The sequence below is a fragment of the Mobula hypostoma genome, chromosome 7 (genome assembly GCF_963921235.1).
Source record: "Mobula hypostoma chromosome 7, sMobHyp1.1, whole genome shotgun sequence".
In the NCBI taxonomy this organism is placed as follows: domain Eukaryota; kingdom Metazoa; phylum Chordata; class Chondrichthyes; order Myliobatiformes; family Myliobatidae; genus Mobula; species Mobula hypostoma.
In genome coordinates this window covers 11,323,546-11,339,854 of record NC_086103.1, presented here as the reverse complement: position 1 = coordinate 11,339,854, position 16,309 = coordinate 11,323,546, and the positions used below count along the sequence as shown (strand labels likewise).

General features: G+C 45.3%; 1 protein-coding gene across 2 annotated transcripts in view; it reads left to right on the top strand.

Annotated features, from left to right (window-relative positions):
• LOC134349122 (protocadherin-10-like) overlaps positions 1-14,969 on the top strand; it is a 45,685-nt gene extending 30,716 nt beyond the window's left edge. Inside the window, exon 4 of one of the 2 annotated variants that reach the window (XM_063053010.1) lies at positions 12,889-14,969. In XM_063053010.1, the coding sequence (XP_062909080.1) occupies positions 12,889-13,136 (248 nt within the window). In that variant the 3' untranslated portion in view covers positions 13,137-14,969. The remainder of the gene's footprint in view (positions 1-12,888) is intronic. The other variant, XM_063053011.1, reaches the window with a different exon arrangement.
• The last annotated feature ends 1,340 nt before the right edge of the window (positions 14,970-16,309 follow it).

Sequence of the window (16,309 nt, the reverse complement as noted above, 5' to 3'; positions counted from 1 at the left end):
TCCAAGTCATTAATATATATTGTAAACAACTGGGGTCCCAGCACAGAGCCTTGCGGTACCCCACTAGTCACTGCCTGCCATTCTGAAAAGGTCCCGTTTATTCCCACTGTTTGCTTCCTGTCTGCTAACCAATTCTCTATCCACATCAATACCTTACCCCCAATACCGTGTGCTTTAAGTTTGCACACTAATCTCCTGTGTGGGACCTTGTCGAAAGCCTTTTGAAAATCCAAATATACCACATCCACTGGTTCTCCCCTATCCACTCTACTAGTTACATCCTCAAAAAATTCTATGAGATTCGTCAGACATGATTTTCCTTTCACAAATCCATGCTGACTTTGTCCGATGATTTCACCGCTTTCCAAATGTGCTGTTATCACATCTTTGATAACTGACTCTAGCAGTTTCCCCACCACCGACGTTAGGCTAACCAGTCTATAATTCCCCGGTTTCTCTCTCCCTCCTTTTTTAAAAAGTGGGGTTACATTAGCCACCCTCCAATCCTCAGGAACTAGTCCAGAATCTAACGAGATTTGAAAAATTATCACTAATGCATCCACTATTTCTTGGGCTATTTCCTTAAGCTCTCTGGGATGCAGACCATCTGGCCCTGGGGATTTATCTGCCTTTAATCCCTTCAATTTACCTAACACCACTTCCCTACTAACATGTATTTCGCTCAGTTCCTCCATCTCACTGGACCCTCTGTCCCCTACTATTTCTGGAAGATTATTTATGTCCTCCTTAGTGAAGACAGAACCAAAGTAATTATTCAATTGGTCTGCCGTGTCCTTGCTCCCCATAATCAATTCACCTGTTTCTGTCTGTAGGGGACCTACATTTGTCTTTACAAGTCTTTTCCTTTTTGCATATCTATAAAAGCTTTTACAGTCAGTTTTTATGTTCCCTGCCAGTTTTCTCTCATAATCTTTTTTCCCCTTCCTAATTAAGCCCTTTGTCCTCCTCTGCTGAACTCTGAATTTCTCCCAGTCCTCAGGTGAGCCACTTTCTCTGGCTAATTTGTATGCTTCTTCTTTGGAATTGAGACTATCCCTAATTTCTCTTGTCAGCCACGGGTGCACTACCTTCCTTGATTTATTCTTTTGCCAAACTGGGATGAACAATTGTTGTAGTTCATCCATGCAATCTTTAAATGCTTGCCATTGCATATCCACCGTCAATCCTTTAAGTGTCATTTGCCAGTCTATCTTAGCTAATTCACGTCTCATACCTTCAAAGTTACCCCTCTTTAAGTTCAGAACCTTTGTTTCTGAATTAACTATGTCACTCTCCATCTTAGTGAAGAATTCCACCATATTTTGGTCACTCTTACCCAAGGGGCCTCTCACGACAAGATTGCTAATTAACCCTTCCTCATTGCTCAAAACCCAGTCTAGAATAGCCTGCTCTCTAGTTGGTTCCTCGACATGTTGGTTCAAAAAACCATCCCACATACATTCCAAGAAATCCTCTTCCTCAGCACCTTTACCAATTTGGTTCACCCAATCTACATGTAGATTGAAGTCACCCATTATAACTGCTGTTTCTTTATTGCACACATTTCTAATTTCCTGTTTAATACCATCTCCGACCTCACTACTACTGTTAGGTGGCCTGTACACAACTCCCACCAGCGTTTTCTGCCCCTTAGTGTTATGCAGCTCTACCCATATCGATTCCACATCTTCCCGGCTTATGTCCTTCCTTTCTATTGCGTTAATGTCCTCTTTAACCAGCAACGCCACCCCACCTCCTTTTCTTTCATGTCTATCCCTCCTGAATATTGAATATCCCTGAACGTTGAGCTCCCATCCTTGGTCACCCTGGAGCCATGTCTCTGTGATCCCAACTATATCATAATCATTAATAACAATCTGCACTTTCAATTCATCCACCTTATTACAAATGCTCCTTGCATTGACACACAAAGCCTTCAGGCGCTCTTTTACAACTCTCTTAGCCCTTATACAATTATGTTGAAAAGTGGCCCTTTTTAATGCTTGCCCTGGATTTGTCGGCCTGCCACTTTTACTTTTCTCCTTACTACTTTTTGCTTCTACGCTCACTTTACACCCCTCTGTCTCTCTGCACTGGTTCCCATCCCCCTGTTGTGAACTAACCTCCTCACGCCTAGCCTTTTTAATTTGATTCCCACCCCCCAACCATTCTAGTTTAAAGTCACCTCAGTAGCCCCCGCTAATCTCCCTGCCAGGATATTGGTCCCCCTAGGATTCAAGTGTAACCCGTCCTTTTTGTACAGGTCATGCCTGCGCCAAAAGAGGCCCCAATGATCCAAAAACTTGAATCCCTGCCTCCTGCTCCAATCCCTCAGCCACGCGTTTATCCTCCACCTCATTGCATTCCTACTCTCACTGTCGCGTGGCACAGGCAGTAATCCCGAGATTACTACCTTTGCGGTCCTTTTTCTCAACTCCCTTCCTAGCTCCCTATATTCTCCTTTCAGGACCTCTTCCCTTTTCCTACCTATGTCATTGGTACCTATATGTACCACGACCTCTGGCTCCTCACCCTCCCACTTCAGGATATCTTGAACACGATCAGAAATATCCTGGACCCTGGCACCAGGGAGGCAAACTACCATCTGGGTGTCTGGACTGCGTCCACAGAATCGCTTATCTGACCCCCTTACTATCAAGTCCCCTATCACAACTGCCCTCCTCTTCCTTTCCCTACTCTTCTGAGCTACAGGGCCAGACTCTGTGCCGGAGGCACGGCCACTGTCGCTTCCCCCGGGTAAGCTGTCCCCCCCCAACAGTACTCAAACAGGAGTACCTGTTGTTAAGGTATCTGATGTGGACTTGCCAGAAAAAAGTTATTCCCTATTAACTCTTCTTAATGCCTTCTTAATTTTCCCTACTCCCGCAAGAACCACACCTATTCTTATCTATAGCTATTCTGAAAGTTAAGTTGTGGTCCTTCTGATTGTCCTTGCAGAATGAACAGCACAATAGCATAATGGCTTGTGTAATGGTATTACATCACCAGTGACTCGGGTTCAATTCCCACGGCTGTCTGTAAGGAGACTGTAGGTTCTCCCCATTACTGCAGAGGTTTCCCCCTGGTGCTCTGGTTTCCTCCCACGGTTAAAAGACGCGTGGGTTAGTAGGACGTGATTGGGCAGTGCAGGCTCGTTGGACTGGAAGGGGCTGTGACTGTGCTGTATCTGTAATTAATTAAATTAATTAAGTAAGTAAGTAAATAAATAAATAGCCAAGTGGTTAGTGTGGAGCTATTGCTGCTTGGGGTGTTGGAGTTTGGAGTTCAGTTCTGGCGTCCTCTGTAAGCATGGGTTTACTCTGGGTGCTCCAGTTTCTTCTCACAGTCCAAAGACGTACCAGTTGGTAGGTTAATTGGTTAATGCAAATTGTCCCATGGTTCAGCAGGGGTTAAAACAGGAGTTGCTGGGTGGCATGGTTTGGTAGACAAAAGGGACTGTTCCATGCTGTATCTCTAAAATATGTAAAAACAAATAGATAAAAAGTATTAGATTAATAAGCAAATGAGTTCAAAGTTCAAAGTAAATTGATTATCAATGCACGTACAGTGTCTATATTTCACCCCCTCTTGGAAGTTTTCAAGTTTATTGTTTTACAACATTGAATCACGGTGGATTTAATTTGGCTTTTTTTGATACTAATCAACACTATTTCATGTCATACTGGAAACAGATCTCTACAAAGTGATCTAAATTAATTACAAATATAAAACAGAAAATAAGTATTGTCCTTCTTCAGGTCCGTATTTAGTAGAGGCACCTTTGGCAGCAATTACAGCTTGAGTCTGTGTGGATCAGTCTCTGTCAGGACGTCTGGACACTGCAATTTCTCCCCATTCTTCTATACAAAACTGTTCAAACTCTGTCAGATTTCATGGGGATGGTGAGTGAGCAGCCCTTTTCAAGTCCAACAACAAATTCTCAATTGGATTGAGGTCTGGACTCTGTCTTGGCCACTCCAGGACATTAAATTGTTGTTTTTAAGCCATTCCTGTATAGGTTTGGCTTTATGCTTGGGGTCATTATCTTGATGGAAAACAAATTTTCTCCCAAGTTGCAGTTCTCTTGCAGTCTGCATCAAGTTTTCCTCCAGGATTTCCCTGTATTTTGCTGCATACATTTTACCCTCTACCTTCACAAGCCTTCCAGAGCCTGATGCAGTGAAGCATCCTCACAGCATGATGCAGCCACCACCGTGCTCACAGTAGGGATGGTGTGTTTTTGATGGTGTGCGGTGTTTGGCTTAGGTCAAATATAGTGTTTAGACTGATGGCCAAACACACAATTTTGGTTTCATCAGACCATAGAACCTTCTTCCAGCTGACTCAGGGTGTCCCACATGTCTTCTGGCAAACTCTAGCTGAGATTTTACGTGAGTTTTTTTCAACAGTGGCTTTCTCTTTGCCACTCTCCCATAAAGCTGCGAATGGTGAAGCACCCGGGCAACAGTTGTTGTATCACAGTCTCTCCCATCTCAGCCACTGAAGCTGGTAACTCCTCCAGAGTTGTCACAGATCTCTTGGTGGCCTCCCTCACTTGTCCCCTTCTTGCACGGTCACTCAGTTTTTGAGGATGGACTGCTCTGGGCAGGTTTACAGCTGTGCCATATTCAATGTTGTAAAACAATAAAACATAAATACCACTGGAGGTGGGGGTGAGAACTTTTTATCGGCACTGTATATCAAATACTACCCTGAGATTAATTTTCTGGCAGGCATTCACAGTAGAACAATGAAGTACAATAGAATCAATGAAAAACTACCACAAAGACTGATAAGGAGTGCAAAAGAAAAAGAAACAAGTAATAAAATTAATAAAGAAGTAAATAAATATCAAATAAATAATAATAAAAATTAATGAATGAAGGAATGAATGAATAAACAAACAAACAATTAAGTAGGTAGATAAATAATAAGCACATAAATAAATAACTAGAAGAATAAATAATTCGACCACTCAGCTGCGTATATTGCTTCTCTCTACCTGCATTCAGACCCACAGTAACCCTCCCTCTGTACAGCAACCACAATTAAACATCTCATTCCAGGCCTGACTGGATCAGGCTCCCCCATTACCTCATGCATTTTAGACTTACCTACCTCAGTCTATTTATGTCTAAATCTGGTCCATTTTCATAATTTCTGCATATGTATAATACTGGGCAAAAGTCTTAGGTGCATACATATAACTAGAGTGCCCTCAGACTTTTGCACGGCACTGTATTTGTCAATGTGGAGTGGAGAGCCAGTCTGTAAATCAGGCCTGAGCCAAGGATGTTGGGAGTAGCGAGGGTGGGGCGCTGCGGGAGGGGCGTGGGACAGGTGGCAGAGAAGAAGTGCCAGGGGCAGAGGGTGCGCGGGTGCAGACACACCCAGCCCTGAGACACCAGGCAAGGTCATTTGATTCCAAGCAAATGGTCGGTTGGTTTATTGACGATTACATAATGTCTCTCCAGTGCTTCCCACCCCCTCCCCTCACCCTTCCCCTTTTCCCAACCCTCTCCCTGACCCCTTCCCACTCTCAGTACACAATAGAGGCCCATATCAGAATCAGGTTTGTCATCACTTACATGTCATGAAATTAGTTTTTTTTGTGGCAGTAGTAAAGTGCAATACATAAAGTTACGACACAAATAAATGAACAGATAGATGGATAAAAATGAGAGAAAATCTGCAAAAGCCTTGGGCACCCTGACAATAATTATGTGCCTAAAACTTTTGTGCAGTACCGTATATTTGCCATCTAGTCATGCTAGGGATTACTGGTGTGATGTGCCCTGTGAGTTTGGGCCATTTAGTTGGTATTCCCACTAATGAATAGGTGTAACCAGTGTCCTGAATCGTCAGCTCTGTTACCTATCGTCTGTTGTTCATCAGCCATTTTCCCAACCCCTATCTGTTTGGTTCAAGAGAAGAAGGATTTAAGGATATATAATTAACTTTATTTGCTTCATTCATTCATTTATTTATTTATCTACAAATTTTCTATCTATCTATTTGTTTATCTGTCTGTCTACCCATCTATCTGATACACACAAAATACTGCAGAAGGGCCTTAATGAGGGGTTTCAGCCTGAAATGTTGACTGTTTACTCTTCTGCAGATGCTGCCTGGCCTGCTGAGTTCCTCTAGCATTTTGTGTGTGTTACTTTGCTTTCCAGCATCCACAGATTTTCTTTTGTTTTTATCTATCTATCTATCTATTTATTTACGTTCATCTAACTATCCATTCATCTATCTATTTATCTTTCTATCCATCCATCTATCTATCATTCTATCTACCTGTTTATTTATGTATCTATGTATTTATCTATCTGGCCATCTCTCTATCTATCTACCTCTCTATCTCTCTATCTATCTATCTGTTTATTTATGTTCATCTAACTATCCATTCATCTATCTATTTATCTTTCTATCCATCCATCTATCTATCATTCTATCTACCTGTTTATTTATGTATCTATGTATTTATCTATCTAGCCATCTCTCTATCTATCTACCTCTCTATCTCTATCTATCTATCTGTCTATCTATCTATCTCTCTATCCCATTTATTTATTTAGAGAATCAGTGTGGAATAGGCCCTTCTGGCTCTACAAGCCAAGCCGCCCAACAACCCACCGATTTAACCCCACCCTAATCACAGGACAACTTACAATGTCCAATTAACTCATTAACTGGTGTGTCTTTGCACTGTGGGAGGGAACCCACACGCACAGGGGAAGAACGTACAAACTTTCTTACCGGGGACACTGGGACTGGACTCTGATCTCCGACGCCCCGAGCTGTAACAGCATCACGCTAACAGTACGCTACTGTGGCGCCCCATGTGGGTGCTGAAATGGTTGAAGGGACCACTATGGGTCCCATGGCACACTTTGGGGGGTGGGCCAGGAGGTGTTTGATGGGACATTGAGCTTGAGACGTTGGGCTGCTCCCCCACCCTGGACTCTCACGTGACCCCGTGCAGGACACCAAAGATCAGCGTTACCTCTCCATATCCACTCCGTCTATGCCTTTCAATGTTTGATAGGTTTCAGTGAGATATCCCGTCATTATTCTAAACTCCAGCAAGTACAGAAATAAGGATAGGATGCTGGGAGCAAATTACCAGGGGTCACTTAGAGGCCTGGACCAGATCTCGCACAATCACAGGGTAGGCTTGTGAAGGGCCGAATGGCCTGGAGCCACTGCTAGGGCACAGTAGTGTCACAGTTAGTACAACACTTCACAATGCCAGTGATCTGGGTTCGATTCCTGCTATTGACTGTAAGGAGATGGTACATTCTCCTGTGACAGTGTGTGTTTCCTCCGGGTGCCCTGGTTTCCTCCCACAGTCCGACGACGTACCCGTTGGTAGGTTAATTAGTCGTATGGGTGTAATTTGGCAGTGTGGGCTTGTTACCTAAATAAATAAATAACTATAACTATGAACTGCAAGTTGAGCCCACATTGAACTTCTGAGAAACATACATCAAAGTTGCTGGTGAACGCAGCAGGCCAAGCAGCATCTATAGGAAGAGGCGCAGTCGACGTTTCAGGCCGAGACCCTTTGTCAGGACTAACTGAAGGAAGTCCTGACGAAGGGTCTCGGCCTGAAACGTCGACTGCGCCTCTTCCTATAGATGCTGCTTGGCCTGCTGCGTTCACCAGCAACTTTGATGTATGTTGCTTGAATTTCCAGCATCTGCAGAATTCCTGTTGTTTGCGTTTAAATTGAACTTCTGAGAATTATTTTACCAGAGTTTCTCAGAATCACCCTGCGGGTTCTATCAAAGATGGTTCAAGATGATTCTTTTAACTTCACTTTCACTAATTCACCAGTTTTTGCTCTTTTTTTGCACTACTTTTTTAAATTTAATTTAATCTATATACTGTGTATTACTGTAAGTTGTAATTAATAGTTTTTAAATGTATTCCACTGGGCTGTTGCTGCAAAACAACTGATATGTCAGTTACAGTAAACCTGATTCTGATGGCTGGAAGGAGCAACGATAACGTTTGCTGCCTAGACACTGACTTTGTCCTCCATCTTGATATTTATTTTATTTTGAGATACAATGCGGAACTGGCCTTTCCGGCCCTTTGAGCCACACCGACAACAACCCCAATTTAAACCCTACTCTTCATCATCATGGCTTGGCTTCGCGAATGAAGATTTAGGAAGCCGGCTGCCCACGTCTTCTGCAGGCTCACTGGTGGCTGACGAGGCCAATACAGGACAGGCAGGCCCGGCCACAGCGGGGTCGGGGAGGTTGGTCGTGGACGTGGGCATGCCCTTCGGCCTGCGCAACGGTGGAGTGCAGTGTGCGCGGTACTGGCCCCACCCTTTACACTCGGGGTTCATCTGCCATAGCCTAGCAAGCTGGGATGGTGACAGCGAGGTCCCCGGGTCGTAGGATTTACGTTGGAGTATCCTTCTAATCCCTAAACCCTACTCTAATCGCGGGTCAATTTACAATGACCACTTAACCTTCTTTAAGAAAGGAGGGAGGCAGCAGGAACGAAATTATAGACCACTTAGCCTGATCTCAGTGGTTGGGAAGATGTTGGAGTCAATTGTTAAGTTTGAGGTTATGGAGTACTTGGTGACACAGGACAAAATAGGACAAAGTCAACATGATTTCCATCAGGGAAAATCTTGCTTGACGAACCTGTTGCAATTCCTTGAGGAGATTACAAGTAGGATAGGTAAAGGGGATGCAGTGGATGTTGTATGTTTCAGGAGGCCTTTGACAAGGTGCCACACATGAGGCTGCTTACCAAGTTAAGAGCCCATGGTATTACAGGAAAGTTGCTAACATGGTTAGAGCATTGGCTGATTGGTAGGAGGTAGTGAGTGGGAATAAAAGGATCCTTTCCTGGTTGGCTGCGAGTGACTAGTGGTGTTCCGCAGGGGTCGGTGTTGGGATTGCTTCTTTTTATGCTGTATATAAATGATTTAGATGATGGAATAGATGGCTTTGTTGCCAAGTTTGCAGATGATAAGAAGATTGGTGGAGGGGCAGGTAGGAGTGAGGAAACAGGTAGGCTGCAGAGGGACTTAGACAGATTAGGAGAATGGGCAAGAAAGTGGCAAACGAAATACAATGTTGTAAAATGCATGGTCATGCACTTTGTTAGTAGAAATAAATGTGCTGATGATTTTCTAAGCAGGGAGAAAATCCAAAACTCTGAGATGCAGAGGGACTTGGGAGTCCTTGTGCAGAACACCCTAACACCCTAAAGGTTAACCTGCAGGTAGAGTCAGTGGTGAGGAAGGCAAATGCAATGTTAGCATTCATTTCAAGAGGTCTAGAATACAAGAGCAGGGATGTGATGCTGAGGCTTTATAAGGCACTGGTGAGGCCTCACTTTGTGTGTGGTGAACAGTATTGGGCTCCTTATCTAAGTGCTGGCATTGGAGAGGGTCCAGAGGAGGTTCACAAGGATGATTCCAGGAATGAAAGGGTTATCATACGAGGAACGTTTGATGATTCTGGGTCTGTACTCACTCGAATTCAGAAGGATGGGGGGGGGATCTCATTGAAACCTTTCCACTGTTGAAAGGCCTGGGCATGGTAGCTGTGGAAAGGATGTTTCCGATGGTGGGAAGTCTAGGACAAGAGCGCACAGCTTCAGAATCAAGGGGCATCCATTTAAAACAGAGGTGTGGGGAAATTTGCTTAGCCAGAGAGTGGTGAATTTGTGGAATTTGTTACCACAGGCAGCTGTGGAGGCCAGGTCGTTGGATGTATTTAAGGCAGAGATTGATAGGTTTTGGATTGGAACTCGTGTCAAAGGTTACGGGGAGAAGGCTGGGGAGCGGAGCTGAGGAGGGGAGGGAAGGACCAGCCATGATTGAATGGCAGAGCAGGCTCGATGGGTCAAAGAGCTCATCTCTTCTCCTGTGTCTTCTGGTCTTAACTGACTAACTGGAATGTCTTTGAACTGTGGGAGGAAAGCAGAGCAGCTGGAGGGAGCCCGCACATTCACAGGGAGGACGTACAAACTCCTTACAGATAGTGCTGGGGTTGAACGCCGAATTCCGACTCCTCGAGTTTAATAGCATCGTGCTGACACTGCACTACCCCTCTATCTCCCTTTCCTTTAGTAACTTCCCTAAAACTATGTTCCCCACCCACCTCCTGAAACTAGGAAACTATTACTGGTGAGTGGTTATATCACAAAACTTGTATAATACAACAAAGCTCTCCCCTTAACAGGTGAATAGATCTGCGTGGAATTCACGCAGAACTGGTATTTCATCAGGAACCTTGGAATGATTTAATCAGCCAACAGTGACACCAAGTGGCGTTATTGTGTAACTACATCTTACGGAAAAGAATATTCGTAACAAGAATATTTTGCTCTGCCATTAACATGGAAACAGGCCCTTCGGCCCAGTTGGTTAATGCTGACCAAGATGCTCCATCTAAGATAGTCCCATTCACCAGTGTTGGGCCTATAATGTTCTTCACCTTTCCTGCCCAGCAAGCCAGGGCAGTACGCTATGGAAAGCAAGCTGTTGACTCTGCCTTTCCATGCCCAAAGGAACAGCAGAGACCAATACAGTTTGGTACCAGTGACATCACAGGGGTTGCCAGTCAGCGCTGAACTCAACGTAGGACTGCTTTAGGGACTCCAGCTGCGGATTTTTCCCTCAGGGTTCACTCCTGAGGCCTTCCCCATGAGTGGGTTAGGCGCGAGACAATGGAGGTCTGAGATTAGAGTTTTCCTTTTCCTAGATGAGCTGCCAACCACGGCTGATGAGGCCCATCTACCCAAAGCGACTGGTTTTAAGGTGCCAGCAACCCTTTCTCCAGTCAGTAGAAACAGTTCCGATGTGCTTCGTAGCTAAGCCACAGGTGAAGGCCGGGAGTGGACTTGGTTGTCAGAGGCTGTTTACAGAGGCACGCCATTGGAGCGTTTAGTAGGTAGTGTGGGAGCTTGTCCCCTTTAAGTCCCCGTTATGACAAGCTGAAGGAACCATAAAAATAACTATACACTACAATAAGAATGTATTAAAAATCTAAATTAATTGTGGAAAGAGTGCAAAAATGTAAGGTAATGTTCATGGGTTTATGGAGCGTTCAGAAGTCTGATGGCAGAGGGGAAGAAGCTGTTCTTGAAATATTGAATGTGTGATTCAGGCTCCTGTACCTCCTCCCTGAGGGTAGTAGTGAGAAAAGGGCATGTCCTGGGTTTTAATGATGTATGCCACCATTTTGAGGCATAACCTTTTGAAGATGTCCGTGATGGTTGGGAGGCAGGTGTCCATGATGGATCTGACCTACCAGGAGGTGAAGCAACCAGTCCCAATGCTCTCCACTGTACAACCATAGAAATTTGCCAGGTCTTTGATAACATGCCGAATCTCCTCAAACTCCCAATGAAACGTAGCTGTTGTCATGCCTTCTTCACAATCGTGTCATATTAGTGGACCATGGTCAGCTCTTCAGAGATGTTGACGGCCAGGCAGGTGGCCATGCTGGAGCCGGCTGAAGCAGGGGCTTCTGGTCCTGCGCCGCGGCCCCTCCACACCAGATCGTGATGCACTCCAGGAAACATCTGTAGAAATTTGCTAGGGTCCTCGATGGCTGATGGAAAGGGAGCATCTGACATGGCGTTGAGAATCTCATCACCGTGCAGCGGTAGCACTCTGAACTGGCAGAGGGAACGTGTCTCCTCACTGGCTAGGAGCACCTCTACTCCCTCCCAGTTTGAAGTTCAAAGTTCAAAGTAAACTTAGTAACAAAGTATGTGCATGTCATCATGTACTACTCTGAGGTTAATTTTCTTGCAGACATTCACAGTAAAATAAAGAAATACAATAGAATCAATGAAAAACTACACACAAGGACTGACAAACCCCCAATGTGCAAAAGAAGACTGTGGATACTAAAAGAAATGATGATAATGATAGATAGATAACCAAATAAATGAACATATTGATACTGAGAACATGAGTTGTAGAGTCCTTGAAAGTGATACTGTGGGTTGTGGGATCAGTTCCGTGCTGAGGTGAGTGAAGTTAGCCATGCTAGTTCAGGAGCCTGGTAGGGTAATAACTGTTCCTGAGCCCAGTGGTAAAGGCCTAAAGCTCCTGTATCACCTTCACAATGGCAGCAGCGAGATGAACGCACGGCCTGGGCAGTGGGGGTCTTTGTTGGTGGGTGCCTCTTTCTTGTGTCAGTGCTCCTTGTGAATGTGCTCATCCTGTGAAGGACTGGGATGTGTCTACCACTTCTTGTAGGCTTCTTTGTTCTTGGGCACTGGTGTTCCATACCAGGTCGAGATGCAGACAGCCAATTCAGCCGAGCCTGGCTGCAAAAGGGAAAAGGTTGGGCACGGGGCTAGTAACCCCTTCCCATAAAAACCCAGAACTGCGAACAGAAGCCCCAAAGACCTCGTCCCTGGGAGAGGAAGGATCTGCACCTAGAGGACGTATGAAGTCACATGGTGAAAGCAGAAGCCACAGGGCTGATCAGCTTTCAGCCCAGGACAGAGGACCGTGGAGATCCGCTCTCGGTGGCCTGTGCCCCAGAAGGGCTGAGGGGCTGAAGAAGATGGAGGAGCTGACACAAGTCCATTTGTGACCCCGAGGGACTGTCTGAGAAGAAGGAGAAGACAAAATACACAGTTTAGCATCCCGAGGATATTTAAAGAGGACTTGTTAACACACTCTTGTGTTCTCATTATCACATTTCTATTTGTGGGAGATGCATTTATGTAATTAAACTGCCATATGTTTTCCAGCCAGCCGTGACGGCACTTCAGAAGGGTGTCATTGAGGTGTGCAGAGGGCGGGCAACGTCTCTCGCGCTCGGCCTCCCTTACCGCTTCTGAGGGGGGAAAGTAATGATCTGTTTCTCTTTGTTCTAAATGCAGGAAACAAGCAGACGTCCTCATCGTCAGGAGGTGATGCATGGATGCCCAGGTACGGGCCTCAGTACCCCTATGGTGATCAGCCCACTGGATACAAGCTTAACGTCTACATTCCCGGCAACGCACCACTCAAGTCGAGCAAAATGAACCCGGCAGGCAAGACGGACCAGAGCAAAACCTTCTCCACCTTTGGGAAAAAGACAAAATTAACTTCATTACAGGACACAGAACCAGACAGGACATTGAGTTAACATTAAGCACGAGAGATTCTGCAGATGCTGGAAGTCCAGAGTAACACACACAACGTGCTGGAGGAACTCAGCAGGCCAGGCAGTGTCTACGGAGGGAAATAAAGAGTCAACATTTTAGGCTGAAACCTTTCATAGTCATCGAGTCATCGAGGACTGCAGCACAGAAACATGCCCTTCGGCCCATCTAGTCCACACTAAACCATTATCCTGCCTAGTCCCATCGATCCGCACTTGGACTACAGCCACCCCCCCCATACCCCTCCCATCCCATGCACTTATCCAAACTTCTCTTTAATGCTGCAATCAAAACTGCATTCACCACTTCGTTCGTTCCACCCTCCCACCACCCTCTGAGTGAAGAAATTTCCCCTCATGTTCCCCTTAAACATTTCACCTTTCACCCTTAACCCAAGACTTCTAGTTGTAGTCTCACCCAACGTCAATGGAAAAAGCCTGCTCGTATTTACCCTATCTATACCCCTCATAATTTTGTATACCTCTATCAAATCTCCCCTCATTCTCCACGCTCTGGGGAATAAAATCAACCCTTCCATATAACTCAGGTCCTCAAGTCCCGGCAACATCCTTGTAAATTTTCTCTGCACTCTCAATCTGATTGACATCTTTCCTGTAGATGGGCGACCAGAACTGTACACAATACTCCAAATTAGACCATAGCAGCGTCTTATATGATTTCAACTTCACACCCCGACTCCTGTGCTCAATATTGAGGGCCAATGTGCCTAAAGCTTTCTCTACGACCCTATCTTCCTGTGATGTCGCTCTCAAGGAATCTGTATTCCCACGTCCCTTTGTTCTAGCACACTCCTCAGTACCCTAAAGTTCACTGTGTCAGTCCTACCCTGGGCTGTCTCCCCAAAGGGCAACACCTCACACTTGACCTCCAGTCTTGGTGTCTTCAGCTAATTCATCTGCATTAAATTCCATCTGCTATTTTAAGACCATAAGATATAGGAGCAGAATTAGGCCATTTGACCCATCGAGTCCTCTCCGTCATTTCATCATGGCTGATTCATTTCCGTCTCGGCTCCAACTTCCTGCCTTTTCCTCATAAACCTTCATGCTCTTACTAATCTATCAACCTCTGCCTTGAATATACCCAATAACTTGGCTTCCGCAAACGATTCCACAGATTCGCCACTCTCTGGCCAAAGAAATTCCTCCTCACCTCCATTCTAAAACTACGCCCCTCTATTCTGAGCTTCTGTGGTCTGGTCTTAGACTCCCCCACCATAGGAAACATCCCCTCAACATGCACTATATCAAGCCTTTCGACATCCGATAGGTTTCAATGAGGTCACCCCTCATTCTTCTGAATTCTAGTGAGCCCATTTATTTTTCATTCCTCAGTAGGGAGAATGACGAAGTGTCATCAGTACTGATGTTCCATTATCATTAATAAATGGACCCGGCCTGAAATGTTGACTGCTTATTCCCCTCCATAAATGCTGCCTGGCCTGCTGAGTTCCTCCAGCATTGTGTGTTGCTCTTGAGTTAATGTTATCAGGAAGAATCCATTTTATTTACACACAGAAACAGCAATCTGTTTGAGTTACGATTACCAATAATTGGTAAAAACAAAAACCGTGAGGAGGGGAGATAAAATTTCTTTGTTGCATTCTGGAATCCACTTCCGGTGGAATAGATCCAGAAATGAGATTTGGATCTATTCTTCAAGATAGAATGTTCACAGGGCTACGGGGGTGTGGGAAGGGTATGGTTGAAACAAAAAATTTGGTCCTTTGGGGGTTGTCTGCCTGATTGTGCTCTTTGCTTCAGTGTCTACGAACGTGTCTGCAGCATGTCCCAGATTAAAATCAGGCTGTGATGTTTGAGTTTTTTTTGCTGCGTTTTTTCGTTTGCCCCGCCCTCAAGTGTTAGACGATGTGAGAATGAGTAATCACTCAGATCCATGCTGTTGAGACGCTGTTAGAAGTATATTCGCGTTGATGTGTTGATTTGCCGAGTGCCAGGCATTGACAGCTGGATGACCCTGCTGGAGGTGTTAGCGCGTTGCATTGGCCATGTGTTGCTTTGCTTATCTTAGCTACACTGACAAGCTTCCTACTAAAACTGCTCTTCCGTATGTCGCCTCATACAAGATGCTGGAGGAACTCAGCAGGTCAGGCAGCATCGATGGAAATGAATAGACAGTCGACACTTCAGGCTAAGACCCTTTGTCTATACAGGAATGGAGGGGAGAAGAAGGTAGGGGGAGGGGAAGGTGTACAAGCTAGAAGGTGATAGGAGAATCCAGGCGGGTGGGGAGGGAGGGGGTGAACTGAGAAGCTGGGATGTGATAGGTGGAAGAAGTAAAGAACGGAAGAAGAAGGAATCTGATAGGAGAGGAGAGTGAACCATGGGAGAAAGGGGAGGGGGAGGAGAAGGGTCACACAGGCAGGTGAGGAGAAGAGGTAAGAGGCTAAGAGTGGGGAATTGAAGAAGAGGGAAGGGGGCTGGTAAAATGACCACAAGTTGGAGAATCTATAGTAGAGACGACCCAGACATAATATGAGATGTTGAAAGTTGCCTCACCATGGTAGCAGAGGAAGCCATGGACCAACATGTTGGAGTGGGAGTAGGGATAGGAAATAAAGCGGTTGGCCACCAGAAAATCCTACTCTTTTGCAGATGGAGTGAAGGTGCTTGACAAAGTAGTCTCCCAATCTACGTCGGGTAGAGGAGGCCGCATCGGGACCACCGGATACAGAAGGCCTTCTCCTGAAGGTAATAGTTGTTCACTAGGATACAGCCTGTCCAGCACCTGCGTTGCACTGGAGTCATTATCTGTGGAGCCCTTGTGGGTGTCGGAGGTGCAGTGATGCAGCAAGTAGAGCGAAGGCCTCCCAGTGCCTGAGACGCAGGTTCAATCCTGACTTCGGGTGCTGCCTGCATTTTATTTTTATTTAGAAGTGGAATGTGGAACGGGTCCCTCCGGCCCAGTGAGCCTCATTTTACATGTTCTGTAATACAAGTTCCAAGTTTGTTGTCATCTGATTGTACATATATGTAACCAAATGAAACAACATTCCTCTGGACCACTGTGCACCCACAATACATCACACACAGCACATTAATCAAAATACTGCCACAAACTAGTTGATAAGATATAATTTAAGGTGTATATAGTGTGCAGCATAGCTCGCTGTCCT